This window comes from Solenopsis invicta, chromosome 7, assembly GCF_016802725.1.
Source record: "Solenopsis invicta isolate M01_SB chromosome 7, UNIL_Sinv_3.0, whole genome shotgun sequence".
Lineage (NCBI taxonomy): Eukaryota > Metazoa > Arthropoda > Insecta > Hymenoptera > Formicidae > Solenopsis > Solenopsis invicta.
In genome coordinates, this window is record NC_052670.1 from 419,946 (window position 1) to 435,291 (window position 15,346).

General features: G+C 36.6%; 1 protein-coding gene across 3 annotated transcripts in view; it reads left to right on the forward strand.

Annotated features, from left to right (window-relative positions):
- The window catches only part of LOC105193487, a 66,509-nt gene that overhangs the window by 2,310 nt on the left and 48,853 nt on the right, over positions 1-15,346 (forward strand). Inside the window, exons 1-2 of one of the 3 annotated variants that reach the window (XM_039452153.1) lie at positions 2,683-3,076; positions 8,044-9,106. In XM_039452153.1, coding sequence (XP_039308087.1) covers positions 2,998-3,076; positions 8,044-9,106 — 1,142 coding nt within the window. In that variant the 5' untranslated portion in view covers positions 2,683-2,997. Of the gene's footprint in view, positions 1-2,682; positions 3,077-6,207; positions 7,429-8,043; positions 9,107-15,346 lie in introns of those variants that run through there. The other 2 variants (XM_026135688.2, XM_026135689.2) reach the window with 2 other exon arrangements.

Genomic DNA, 15,346 nt, shown 5'->3' on the forward strand with positions numbered 1-15,346 from the left:
AATTTTCCTCCTCTGAGAGGATGTTTCAGCTTATATAATAGCTTAGATGTAAATACATGTTTATTTAGTACAAGAACCACTAATTTAATTGAAGCATTATTTTTTCTTATAGAATAAATATTTATTTAACTAAATATTAGTACTATTCGAATAAATATTTAGTAAAAAGGAACTTTTTTCTCTCAGTGTATAAAATGTAAAAAAGTTTGAAGTATTTTTTACTGATGATGGGATGAAAAATCTGAGAATATTTCAGAATTCACATGTATGAAAAATTCTGAGAAAGATGTAGATTGAGTATTTCTGAAAAATGTTCCAATTCGTGTAAAAATATTCACCAGGGATGCTGAGTAACGAAACGATGTTGATAAAACGAGTTACTCATCTTCTTTGAAGAAGACCGACCCAATGTCCGCGTAAATGTTTATCTAACCCGATATTACTTCTGTATATTATTTCTCGTAAGTAGTAATAGTGAATGGCCAATGGTGACAACCAGTGACCACAAAGTGATCTTTCGGTCTTCGAGTTCTTTCGCTTTTACGACACGTAATACTTTCACATCGATACAATACACGCTTTTTTTCGCGTATTGCATAAAGCGAACAAACTTGAGACTCTTATTTGCAATAAAAGTATCGCATGACAAGCGAATAGCAAGAGAGCTGCGTATCATATGAGATGCGTCCTCTCGAAGCGGAGAGCATTTTAACGCAAAATATTATAGCAAGATACATACGCTAGAAAAGGAAATTGAGTTTCCTGAGTTGCGTTTATATATGTTTTTAACAGCCAGATGTGTGCGCCAGCAGAGACGCTCGAAAGTGGTTGACCTTCGAGTGCAACGTCGATGGACCTAAAGACTCCGGCGAATGTCAAACGACATCTTTACACTCTTGGGAGTAATATGCAATTTATTTTGTTCGTCCAAATATATTAACTGACCTTAACGCTAAAGCTCTCCTCCCAAGCGTTCAATACACACGTATACAGTACATTGCTCCCAAGCGAAAGTCAGTTCGCACCTACCATGTTATTTATTTATTTTTTTAATTATTTCCATTGATATCAGATCAGATTTTTTAAAGAAAAGTTATTCATTTCTTTTTTTTTGTAATTTTATATTTACTCTATGCATTTTGATTATCTATAACTTATTTACATATTTCTGTGATACTCCTAATAAAACTTCTTCATTGCCACAATGTCCGATTGCCATAGTTATTCGCGAAAGGTAACGAATGGTGCAGTTAGGAACAACAGGTGATATCCTGTTTATCATTTCGTTGCCACACGTGTTTTCAACGTTTACGACCGCGATCCAGCTGCGTGCGCTATATTTGCTCAATGTACCAAAACTAAATATTTTACTCTGACCCGGAAATTGAAATGGACAAAAATTTTACAGTCATTATCGAAACTACTGTCGAGATTCCTTTACTTTATGAACGGCTTTTCGCATTTTTGCTCGGACTTGAACGCGAAAAGATCACAATTTGCCGAGAATGCAGTGATGAAATGCCAACGTAAACGCTTTTATGACTATTTAACGTTTTAGAATGAGCTATTCTGGTCTTATCTCAAGGTTGAGTTTATACTAATCTCCAAATTTATGGTTTAATTAAAAATACAAATTTTTAAGAATATTGAATCATAAAAGTGACAATAAAATTCTACTTGTGTAATACTTATTCACGCGTTTTAATGAGTAACGGTGGGTAAAATTTGCTTGAAATTTTGATGAAAGTTAATACAAAATAATTTGTATTAAAGATAATCATTTTTATTACTGCACACATAGCCATATAAACGTAATATAATGAACTCGTGACTTATGAATTTGCTTGAAACACGCTAGGATGATAAACCGAAAAATTAAATTGTCTTGCATATAACTATACTATTAGTTATACTATTCTATTTTTTTATCAAGTATATATTTTAAGCATTGAATTATTAAAATTGAAAAATTTAACTTTTGGCTGGAATATTATAAAATAATAAATGTAAAGAAAAAATAGTAAAAAAACGTCTTGACGGTTGTCAAGATTTCTTGGTTTACAGACATCTATACGACAAAATGAATAAATGATTTTGATAGATTTTCAGTTTAAATTATAATGCATTTTTAATCGAGTGTGCGATCGTGTCTTTTAAAAATTATTTTTAATAAGTAAAGTAATGCCATTCTAAAATTAATGATTAAATCTTTTGATAAAAATTTGATTGATTCTTTAGTTTTCGAGATATCCTGACAATTATTTAAAAAAAGTATTATTTTTGAGAAAATCATATTTTTTTTTCAAGCTCAGAACACTCTAGACTATAACATTCCATATCAATGATTCATGTTACGGAACTCGAGTACCGTGTACCTCGCTCGAGTGACCTGAAGCGCTCTTAAAAATGTTCTATAACTTTATTATGTCTTTTAAATTTAATTTAAATTTAAATTTAATTCTAAGAGAAAATTTTTCTCCTGTATATAGGCTTCTTGCTTATGAAGAAAAATTACACGAGCAATCGTTGTTTAAATTATTAAGACTTAAAAAAATATAGATATATGAATACATAATTTCCAAATCATATAGTGTTATAAATGATAAAAAAATTATTCGCATTATTTATTCGTCGTAGCCTTGAGCTAATCAATTAACACGGTGCATTTTTTACGACGTTGTAATTGCGATGCATCAGCATTGTTTGATAAGGGGGGCATTGCCTGCTCGAATAGAGACAACTCGAGTCTTTATTCACGATATCAAATCATCAACTACGCATGTAATCCCGTACTTGTTATCCGAGTCGCGTGTTAATGTTGGTATTTTTATGTTCGGTCGATTGTAAAACGCAAGCTCGAGTGCGATAATCAAGGCTAGCTCTATATAAAGCGGTGAATGTCGAGGGATTTTCAATATCTTTTCGAATTACATCGAGCCATGTGAATAGCGCGCGGTGTCTCGCGAGGTCGTATTTTTAAAATTGAAATAGCAACGAATGACGATAATGAGAAGAAGCCTGAAATGCACGAGGATGCGGAAAAGGCGCACTAGGAAACGATCCGATCCGAGGCGACGTGAGTGCATTCTTGAAACGTGGGAGCGACTCTCGGCGCGTAGCAATAAAAGGCTATACAGGGTGTCTCCGGCGTCTATATACTTTCCCCAAGTTGTAAAGAAAGACCAGTTTTCTCTTTGCTAAAATACAAAAGAAGAAACAAGTCAGATATTGAAAATAATTATGTTAAACTAGGATATTGTTGAGCTGGCCCAATTACTGCTAGTGTTCCAGACTAGAAATTCTTGTTCTTCAATCTTAAATAATTTTTTTCAATTAAAAAATCAAAATTTTACTTTTAATGAAATATTATAACGTTAAATAGATTCCTTAATAATTAAAGTTTTTATTTAAAAATACACACAATTGTGTAATGATATGATTTATACATTCAAAAGTGGAACAATAATTGAGCTTTTTGATATTCAACCAACTTGATTTAGATAGTTTAACAAAATTATTTCCAAATTTGTATCTAACCTAGTTTTTACCTATAAATTTCAGCAAAACTGGTCATTTCGTGTACATTGAAAACTACGTTGCAATAGCGATCTTTATCTGTGAATCGATGAAATAATATCTTTCGAGCAATTTGAATTGCAAGTAATTGTAATTTACAAGAAAATCACAAGTCAACGAATATCGCATGAGAAGTGAACATGTGATTCAGATATGAAAGCTACTCTACTGCTCTATCAAACTTTTTTGAGACTCGCCTCTTTCATCTCTCTCTCTCTCTCTCTCTCTCTCTCTCTCTCTCTCTCTCAAACTCAAACAATTAATTATAATAAGCAACAATATTCAGTCGCGAATCGTGGAAGGAAGCGTAACCCTCGACACACCCTGTACACACGGTACGAGCGCGCGTGTCGGGCGTATATGACCCCCGCCTTGCTCTCCCGCGTGGCGCGATTAAAAGTTCAATGAACTGCGCGCGATTCGCGGTATGGTTGTCTCTCCCTTCATTGATCACCGCGTCATGATGAACGATTGGCTCGGCGATGAGTCAGAGTGCGGTACGTTCCTGGCATCCGGCGAGACCTCGGAAAGTCGATCTCGCGCCGCGTGCGGAGGAGACGCACCGCCATCGCGCCATGTCGCCGCATCGCTGAGGATTGCGTTAATTATCGTTGAGAAAGTACCGTTCGCGCAATATGTATTCGCACGCGAAGCGTAAAGCGCGCGCGTTACTCGCATCGTTCGCCGCTGATTTTGCCGGCGTTTTTTTTTTCTTTTTCAACGGTCAAATCCAAGATCTGACCGATTCGCTTCACTCTCGGTCAAGTGTTGGATAGGCGTTAGATAGGCACAAAACTGTAATTTATACGGTGAAAGCGCTCTCTGCGTGCGCGCGGATCTACTTTTTTATTTAGGGACAACGAGCGTCCGCTGCAGAGTCATTTTCATCTTTTTACGATTCTCTCGATGACGATTGTCGCTCTTATGAAAAGAACTGTTTTACTGAAATATCTAAAAATTTAGTTAGATATAGATCTGAAAATAATTATAAAGGACACTCAAGGATACCGAACGATGCTACAGAACACTTTTTTAGCAACCAGCTTGAAGCGTCTTACACAATTATTTTCATCGTTTAATAAAACGATTTTTAGATTTGTAACTAATTAAATTTTCGAGTACTGTGACAGAAGCTTTCTTCCTTTGTACGTTTATGTAATATTTACCGTATTATAAATATATAAAATTATCTACATAATTATTTAAATGAAGACGACTTAATAATTATATTCTTTTACTTTTTACCTACATGTTAGATAGATTTTTTCGAGTATAATACTTATATCATTGTCATCATCGGTGTAAGTGGAGCGCATCTTTAGTTGTAGACAAGAGAGATATGTACGAACGAAGGAGCGTGAAATATTACAACGGTTATATAATAAATATTGTGGATTGCGTTAAATTAAAAATATAACAATTATCGCATTAATAGCAGGAGTCTAAACCTTAACATTGAACGATTGCTCGCAAATTGTGCAAATTTTTTCTTCGCGGCACTTTGTTAACTCTCTTAGCCGTAAAGTTCTATTCGTAATTGATTAGTGTTGCAAGTTGTGATTAATAAGTTTGTAAGTGGCACAGGAAAATAACTCTTACGATACCATTAACACATATAACGTTAGTTATTGTCTAGCATTGCGAGTCTCATGGTCTCGTGAAATAACAGATTCTGCTATTGTTTTTAAGCGGCCTCTGTCTTGCGTGCGTGCGCTTTTCAATTTCTCACCGGTTAACAAGGGCGATTTTTCTTAATTCACATGTAGAAATTATGATTATATTTAACCTTTCTTGCGGTCGCACCTTTTTACCTATCCTTCTGACGAGCGGATGTACGCGAGTAGATGGCGACGACGTATCATCAAGGCGGCACATTTAGCCGCGTATTTTATAACGTTAGAGACGAGAAAAAATCTCCTCGGCCGTAATCTCATTAGAGCATGCACGTGGAGGAATATTTAAAATATTTGAAATAAAATTTAATAAAGACATACGTGTAGTTTGAAATTTCTTGGGAAAGAGTCGGAACTTTCAGTTACGTACATTTTTCATTAAATTCACTCATGCAATTTAAGTCAACACGACGAGTATTCTCATTCGTTAAGTTTTATTGAAAACAAGAGAAATATCTTCTTGTACTAGAAATTAAAGAGAGAGAGAGACACAGTGCTTTTTGGTTTCCTCTTGACGTTACTTTGCGTCTTGGTACAGAATAGAAAGTAGTAAACGGGCGACAGCAACGTTGTTAACTCAACTGAACGTGAGTGGAGTGACAGAAAGCCGCCCGCGCCGCACTAGTCGAGTAATTGTATACAATTACATCATTTGTTTGCTTTCTGGCCGGCCGCGGGTCGTGAGAACGGGGTCTAACTGAGCGTTTAACGGCGACGAATAAATTTGTGTGCACGTCAAATGAATTCATAACGGCCGTATGTGTACACGCGCACATCGCGTCGCGTCGGTGGTAATTAATCAGCGCGAGCCGACGCTGCGTGAAACGGTAAGCTCCGCGGATTTCGAGTTGCTTCGGAGCTTAAATAGCATTAAATAGAATTTATAGGATTATTTACAACTTTATTTGTTTAATTAGCTTCGACACTTGTTAATTCCTCGGAATTGATGACGTATGGACGTTAATCAGCGAGAGGAATAGAGGATGCACCTTAATGGTGTACATAATCGGAGAAAATTCACTTTGTCGACGAAACGGCACGTACACACAATGGAAACGTGCCAAGATTGTTACGAACTCATGACAGTGCTGTATGCTAACGAATCAGCGATTATTCAACCGATATAGCGACGACTCGTTCGCGGTATGCACACTTAATTCAGTGACTAAACGATACTCTGCCGTACGTTATTTATTGGTGGTTTATGAGCCGTAATGGAATAGGAGTATATATCGACTGGTCTTGCTTCGCGTCCGATCTCCTTTGAAGTTTCCGCACAGGAAATGAAAAAGAAACTGTTTCCGTCGGCGGAGGAAACATCAGCGGGAAGGGATATACAATATATTTCTGGTGCGTGGACGCAGTTTCCTCATTGATAGATTCGAAAAAGGCACACGTTCGCTACTCGTTTGCGTTAGCGAAGTAGTATCTGAGAAAGGCTCCTCGAGTGAGATTTCTTATTCAGACTTGTTATCGATAACGGGAGAGAAGAGGTCTTGCGACGCACACTAATAATACAAAACTGTTTGGCATCTGGCACATCGCTGAGAGTTGAGAAAATGGAAAAATGATGAAAAAAGTCAGCGATGATTAGGAAAGCTTGCCGCATTTCGACATTGTTGAAAGTTAGAAATAATTCAATCGTAAACACAACAAGCACAATAAAATATACAATGTATTCCACGTGTACAATGTAATCTCCAGTAGCATAATTTATTGGCAATGTATTTACATTGAGAATACGTTGGACTAATATTACGCCAATAAATTTGCCAATGTTATTCTACTAGAGATATTGCAAAATATTTAAAAAGTTAAACGAGAGTGTCGTGCATCAAGCAACGTCAATGCTGTATGACGTCGCAACAGCTTACGATGTTACATTTGGTGCGAGTTGCGAAAAAGGAAGCCATACAGTTTACGTTCGAATCGTAAAACTATAAAAAAATAACTGATTGCGCGCCATCGATGTTTGCCGCTAAACGCACTCCGCGCGTCACGCATCGGTCACTTAGTATCTCGTTGTTAATCGTCGTTGACGATTACGAACACTTATGATGATAGCGTCGGCTTCTCTTCCTCGGATCTCAGTCGTTCCAAATGCGGATGAGCTCACGATCGTGAATTTGCGACATGGCGAGCATACTTTTGCACAACCTTTTCCGGTATATACGAAACGGTGAGTCGAAAAGAAAAAAGAGCAAAAGAGAGAGAGAGAAAGAAACAGCCCAATGGATTAGCGCGAGAGTCTGATATCTGTGGCAGGCTCGAGCAAGATATAGCGGTCAATCGTTGAGAGAAGCGCGGTTTACGACCAGAAATTTCTTGAGCGGGTCAGATGAATCTAGGACGAGTTCATAAGGTTGCAAAAACCGCTGACACACTTTACTCGGTTAATCTGAACATCTCGGATGACTCTCGAGGTGTAATCGTTGATTTGGTTAGCTCAGATATCGCGTAAATCAACGCGATGCGTATACGATTTTATTAAATACTTGGCTTAGATCGCAAATATTTATAAACAACGTATGAAAATATATGTTAATATAATACACTCCGGAAAATAGATTGGAAAGGAAGAATTTAATAATATATAAAACGCAGATGTAGTTTATAGAATGGATTAGCATTAAAGAAAAATTGTAGTTTTCCGGTGATATTAGAAATATATTTCTTTCTTTTATTATATTTACTATATCGTTCTTGAACTATCGACTAACAATAAGATTTCCGTCCTTGAGCGGTGCATCATTCGTTTAATATCAATTAACGAAAGTATTCTTTATCGTTGCAGGTGTAAATCGTCGCAAGATGGCGTACAACGAAGATGGCGATCTGATCGATCTTGGAAACGATGCGTGTGTGCCGCGAGTCACCGAAGATGATGCTACATCCGACGAACAGGAGCATCTGCTGGACGTATGTCCTCCGAAATTGGAGCAGAAGCTTTCCCTCACCAGGCAGCAAGAGCGAGTGCTGAACAGTAGCGATAAAGATGACATCCTGGTGACTCTGGGCCACGATCAAGTGGTACCGATCCGCAAAAGGATCGACGTAGTCTCGTCAGACACGATCAAGCGGGTGCGCAACATCACCAAGAATTTAGAGCCGGTAATACGCAAGAGCTGCTCGGGCATCAACGAAGAGAGCCAGCGGGACACGGTGGATCACGCGGCGATATCGAGCGAAAGAAGGAAGAACGCCGCTCCAACGGCGAGACACGAAGACGAGACGTACGAAACGCGGGAGATAAACGATGCCTTTGATTTCCTTGCCGAGCACGATGACAACGAAGACCAAGCGGAAACGAGTTGTGATCGCACGAGGAAGCAAAATGTCGAGTCGAATCGTGCAACGTCTCCCATGCGTCTCCTGATGGAGAAGAAAGAGAATAAGGTCAGTTACCTGGGCTTCGAGTCGTCGTCGTCGTCGTCGTCGTCGTCGTCGTCCAGAACGTCATTGAACGAAGAAGCGAATAGTAAAAGCGACGTGGAGGAGAAGCGAACGACGAAAAACGCCGTCACGCCGGACGATCCGATCTACGAAGCCTCATTAAATTTCAACAAGTTTCGCGAGAGGAGCTCGCCTAAGAACAGATCCGTTTCCGTCGATTCGGAACCTCGTGCGAGAATCGCTCTCAAGAGACGCGGCCAGAAAGATGTCGGCGCCTTCGAGCGCGGAAGCAAGAGGCGTTCCTTTCAAGAGTCGCATCGTAAATCGTGGACGGAAGGAACGATCCTAAATCCGGCTTTTACCGATGGGCTTCCTGGTATCGATAGATCCATCAGTCTCAAGGAATATCGCTGCGTATCGTCCATTTCCAACGTCGATCATGGGACTTGCAACTTTCTCACGAGGTACGATTGTTTTCATTACGTTTATATTGTCATGCCGAGCGCTTTTACGCAACAAGTTTTACGTTGGTAAAAAAAAGTGTCGAGTCCCCGAGGCCTTGGTCTTTTCAATTAGAATCCGAGAATTTTTTTCAGACTTTTTCACGTTAACTAGCCCACTTACTTTAAAGGATGTATGAAATTTAAAATCCACAAGTGGAATGGAGAATCAAACACGAGAGCCGTTATTTATGTGAATCATGTATTCTCTCATGCCATTAGAAAAGAACGAAATTGAACCTAACGCCACTTTTAACTCAACTCTCCGCAGATCACGTGGGGATTTTATAATCCACAGACGATTTTTAGATTTTGAATTATTCGGTAGATGGACGATAAACGGAAGAAATTGACTCTTTTTCTTAAAAAAAGGACTGAAAAGTAAAGAAATTAATTAAAGCAACTAACTTGATTAAAAATCGCGATTAGAAGGTATACTTTAATCGAATTAAAGTCACGTTTTCTAACTCGCCGTCTCGAAGACGACGATATTTTAGAGAAATTCCTTGATCTCTCGTATTTGGTTAAAATCTCACCTGTCTTCGTAGCGGCTTCTCACGGTGAACACACGCTCGTATCGGTAGACCGACGACCGACTCGGATATAAGAATTCGCGTAGGTAGACTCGAATGCGTCGGCACTCGGGAGAGAAAAGCGCGCTTTCGTGCCGGAAGTATTTACATAGGCCCGAGCCTAACGAGCATGCAAACTGTTTCGATTCAAACTCGCTTGACGTGCATATACGCCTTAGCGACGATGAGAAACGACGCGTGAGACGCGGGGAATCTCGTCGATCGAAGTTAAGACACTGACAATGAAAATGCAAATCTCCTTTGACGACCGCGAATGCATTACGTATGCCCTACCTTTCGAACTATTAGCATAAGTGCAAGTTTGAGAGATCCGCTTTCGAGTGGCTACCGCGCCGAAGTGAACTCGGAACACTCTCGTTCGAATCACTCTCAGTTTTTAAAATTAAAACTTTACGCCGGATCTAGTCGCGCGCGCTCGCGCGCAGGCACGTGTATGTTTTCCTTTAATTAAAAAATTGAGAATCAAGAGACTTCTTAAATTTCAGAGATTTACTCTCTCTAGAGATAGTGAAACTTTCTAACGATTGCGGGATCAGAGCGATAGCGTGAACATTCGGAATCTAAAGGCGGACGCATCGGCTCTCACCTGAAAAAAAGGAAAAAAATGATTATTACAGTCAGGCCGTAAAGGTAAATGACATCGTGTAGCGTGGATTTTTACGATGATTCGCGATACGGTATCGCGCGAGCCGGACATTCACGTAAGCGCATGGACATGCGTTGAATTAAGCGGATTAAGCCTCCGTATCAAATCGAACGCGCGCCTTTCGGAGGGATGGAACATTACGTATGACATGTGAAAGCGGAAAATTCTCGTCCCTGCGTGCCCGGCATCGCAATAACATATATTATATGAAACTATAATTAACCATAAGCATACCGATACGAAAAGAAAAATAATTCCATTTCTATTGTAGTTTTCTTTTTTTTTTGGAGATTCTCCAGCTCAAAACATGGAAAGGAGTTATATAATTTTTCATTATATAGCTTTCAACAAAAGAGCTTTTAACATTGTCGTAAAATAATAAACAATAAACAAAATTTAAATAATAAAACTGATAAAATTTATTATTTAAAAATATTTTCTTTATAATATTGATAAATATTGATATGGAAAAAATTTAAAAAAAAATTGTGTATAATAATGTCTTAAATATAATAATAAGCATCGTCACATTTTCATTAGTAAATAATATTGTATTTAAAGAAAATTTTATAATTCGTCAACATTTCATACTCTTATGAAAATGAAACTTTATTTTTTAATTCTAAAAAGTTTTCTTTAATCTTAATTCTTTCTTATGAATATAGCTTTTCAAAATTATTACATTTTGTTTATTTGATTTTTTGTTTTGTTTTATTTGATATAATATATGTTTTTTCCATAAGACTTAGAATTTTAGAAAGTTATTTAAAGAAAACTAGACGATCAAAAAATTTAAAAAAATTCAGGAATGCTTATAATATTAATCGTGAACTTATTCTCAAAATTTGATCAAGTTCTTATATTATCTGAAAAGATTGGAGAACCTTCTTATAATAGCTCTGTATTTCTGTTGTTTTTTTCGAAATAATATATGAGAATACAATATGTTGTTTCTGGTAACGAATGAAGGAGCTGTTACTACCGTCTGCTCTTTCTCACGAGTGAACGCGAATCGGATAATTTACTAATCGCCCACCACCCTGTAACGTGTCTATAATTCCCTGTAATTCCCTTCCGTTTGCTCGTTAACGCCGCACGCCGCACGCCGCGCTCCTGGAGCGATTCACCTTCGTATCCGTGGCCTTCTCCAACAATAGCGAAACGGCCACTTTTGTTCCACGTGCGGAAATAATTAATAACAATAGCGGTGCGATACCGATACTGCAAAGTGAACCTTGGTTGTCCATAATAACACTACTGCGACATCGTCGCTTGATATGGGTGCGTCGACAAAGGGCATGACCGCGTTTAGAAAGTCACTCCTCGGATTAATCCGCAAATGGTCTGACAATGAGCGAAACGCTGTAACGCTTGCCAGAGTATCTTTGCCAGAAAGACAAGGTAGATGAGTATGAAGATAATATAAAGAACCGAGATGTATAGTGATATATAAAAATGAGAATACGTGAAATAAAGGACAAATAGCCTCTTTCCTCTCCAGGAAAGAGTAAGAAGTCTACGAGATGGAAACTCATTCGTTGAAAACATAAAAATTTCCATCACGGCACATTTCTCGCTTTCAAAATAAATGTGATGAGTATAGATGAATTTAACACGCAAAGATTCTTATTTATTTTAAGTTTTAATTTTTTTTTAATGTATATATTACGCTTATGTAGTACAGTTTCGTTTATAATTGAAGTGAATTTTGTTTTGTACAAAAACCAAACAAATCTAAAAAATTAAATTTTTAGGAAACAAAAACTCGTCTTCATCATTTATTGTATAAATATGAAAATTTTTCTCCGGACATATAATAGGCATAAGCACAAAGTTTTAGGCTTTAATATTTTAATTAATATTTTAAAAATTTATAAAAAAGTAGAAAATTGATGAACTTATTTAATTCTTGGGGAAATTTTATATTTACTATTTATATGTCCCGTTTTCAATTTGATTCTTGCCGGGACGCAATTGTTCACGATGTGACGCTACTGATAAAGAATGATTTGATGCCATAATCTAGATTAAAAAAATAAACTTGTTTGATTTATGTAGGAAACCCTTCAATTGTAACTGTAAAACAAACACGGATTTGTTACGTTATTAAACGCTTAAATAATCGTATGTTAAAAATTTAAATTCAATTTATTTTGTTTCGTAAATTTTGAGAGCTGTTTGTTTTGTCAATTATACGTAAAATTATCAGTGATGATTATTCGTGCAGAAACACTTTGTGTTCCGATATTTGTCGAAAAAAGTTTTGGGGCCTCATGGCCCCTTCAATAAAGGACATGCAACGACGCAAATATCGTTATCGATAAACAGACTCGCTGGGAAAGGGCACGACCGCGTTTAGAAAGTTGGTTCGCGGATTGATAGGCGACCCGCGCCGCGGGCACTGCGAAAGCAATCGGGTCATCAGGCACACGAACACACGGCCTCGCCTCTCTCTCTCTCACTTCCTCGCGCAGATACGCGGGTTTGAACAACAAAATTCAGTTGTTATATTGGCGAAATACTTCCCACGCGCGACTCGCGCACAATAAGGTGAGAGCCGTGCCATGTCGGTCGGACATTACGCATCCGGAAAGCCACGTCGCAGTTATGTGCACTGCCTTGTGACGAAATCCCTCAATGCATCGCTGCACCTTCGCGATGCGAGGCAGTTTCCAAACGAAAAATCTACGATTCGCAGTTAGAGAAACTCGGGATTAATTCAACACGCGAGATTAATTGAATAAAAAAATTAAATTAATACCATGTGTTGTCCATGAAGTTTGCTTATACTGTAAAAACAATATATAAAATTCCGTGAATAACATATGTAAAAATACCTACATTGTTTACAGTGAAAATATATAAAAACATATTACTGTTGAATGTTTTTACAAAAAAGTAAATAAAATAATAAAATCAACAAAATAAAAAGTAATTTTTGATTGAAAGAAAAACTGAATGAATAATTGTAATTAATTACACTTTTAACCAAAGATTGACAATTATTTATGATTATAAATACCAGCCTAATTGTGCCCATAATTTAATATTAGATGAAAAATTATGTAAACGTACAAATTTTTATATTATAATATTATATAATATTACATAAACATTGTACAATACAACAGAATGGTAATATGAATATTAGATATATATTTGCACTTTTATGTTCAGTAATATAGATTCAGACAATTTATACGTAATTTGTTTACAATTTATTATTTACATACAAATATTTTAAATATAAATTTACTTTTACTTATTGTTTAATTAATAATTATAAAGAAGATTAATTTTATTTATAAGTTATAACATTTTATTCTTACACGTATAAATATACAACTTTAATAATTGGTTTTAAAATTACATGTAATTTTTTTTATAGTTTACACCTATTATAGTACGAATCATGTTTGTTTGCATTTCAAGTTTTTATTCCGTAAATAACAATTTAAACATACTTTTCGATAGTTTTTGAGTAACGCGCGCGTGTGTGTGTGTGTATGTAAGATATTATAAATTATTAAACTTCTATAATACATAATTCCGCTAAATAATCTACTAAAACCAAACTTAAAGTCTTCTTACTATAGAGATTCTGAATTACTGCATGCCTTCTGCATAGCGTCATAACCGGCTGGACACACAACACAATTCAAAGGAAAGGAAGTACAGAGCAAGTACAAAGACTACAGTGGACAAGAAACCTCAATTTTAATAAAGAAAATAAATCCTGGATCTATAAATCAAACATTTTATAAAGAATATTATTTATACTATAATATTTATAGTATTAATAATGTTTTTATGTTGTTTGAAAAATCAGGATTTTATTTATAAAGAATAGAACAATAAAACTTTGTTTATAAGATTTTATCCAATATTTTGTAAAGATTAAAATTCTGACTTTTTAAGCAGAATAAATAAGACAACATGAATACAATTATAAAGCCGTTCACTCTCTATTACAATTTTAATGTAGGTATTTTATCTTTGAATTTTATCTTACACTAACAGTCGAATGCAATTTTTTCTATAGGCAAACACATGTGTGAACAGAAAAGAGCACTGACATATAGTGAAAATGATATATTTCGCACATATTTTTCAGAAAATAAAATCTTTCTTGTAAAATACATTATTCGAATATACATATATTTAAATAATTTACTTGATATATAAAATGCGTTTGTACATGATCCGCAAAATATAGCGTTAATCGTACTTTCTCACAATTTTCTTTTCTTTCCTCGAGGGACCTGAATCATCCGCCGTAATCACTCTAACCATTATCTCCCCTTCACCCCCGGCCGCACACCTGTGAATGACTCAATGCTCTATGTTTCGAGGCACGAGGAGAAATTACCGGAGCTTCTCCACCCACATTCCTACGATTATCCTTCTACAATTCGTAATCGCGCGGTAGGAAACGTCTCCGCCGAGGGTAGAAGCCACCAAGAACGCACGGCTCGCGCTCCCACACGTGGGTAGGGCGAATAGCACGATCCGTATCCTGCTATCTCTCGTTGTCTCGGTGGCCGGTGACGGATGTGGGGAGTGCGCCGCACCGCCAGGAATCCATGGGGATACGGCGCGTTAGCTGTGCAACGATATTACGTAGGCGCGGTTTTTTCATTATCTAATTAACTTGAAGTTTTAGCCAATAAACTTCACCTATGGCACCATAACTCCCCACACTTATTTTTGTTTACCTTCTTCCCCACCTATGGGCTTGTGGAACCCTGTAACTTTGATGACACGCTATATCTTTGAACAGAAAGCATATTTTTTAGCTCTTGATATTATAAAATCGAAACGAGACTCGAATCGATAATATTTTATTTCCAAGTAATAACAATTTTTTTTTAATTGTGTTAAAAATTTGCAAACAATAAGTACTTTGGATAGTTTTTTTTTTTAACCTCAAAAATACATAAAAATGTTACAGCGATGTAAAAAATT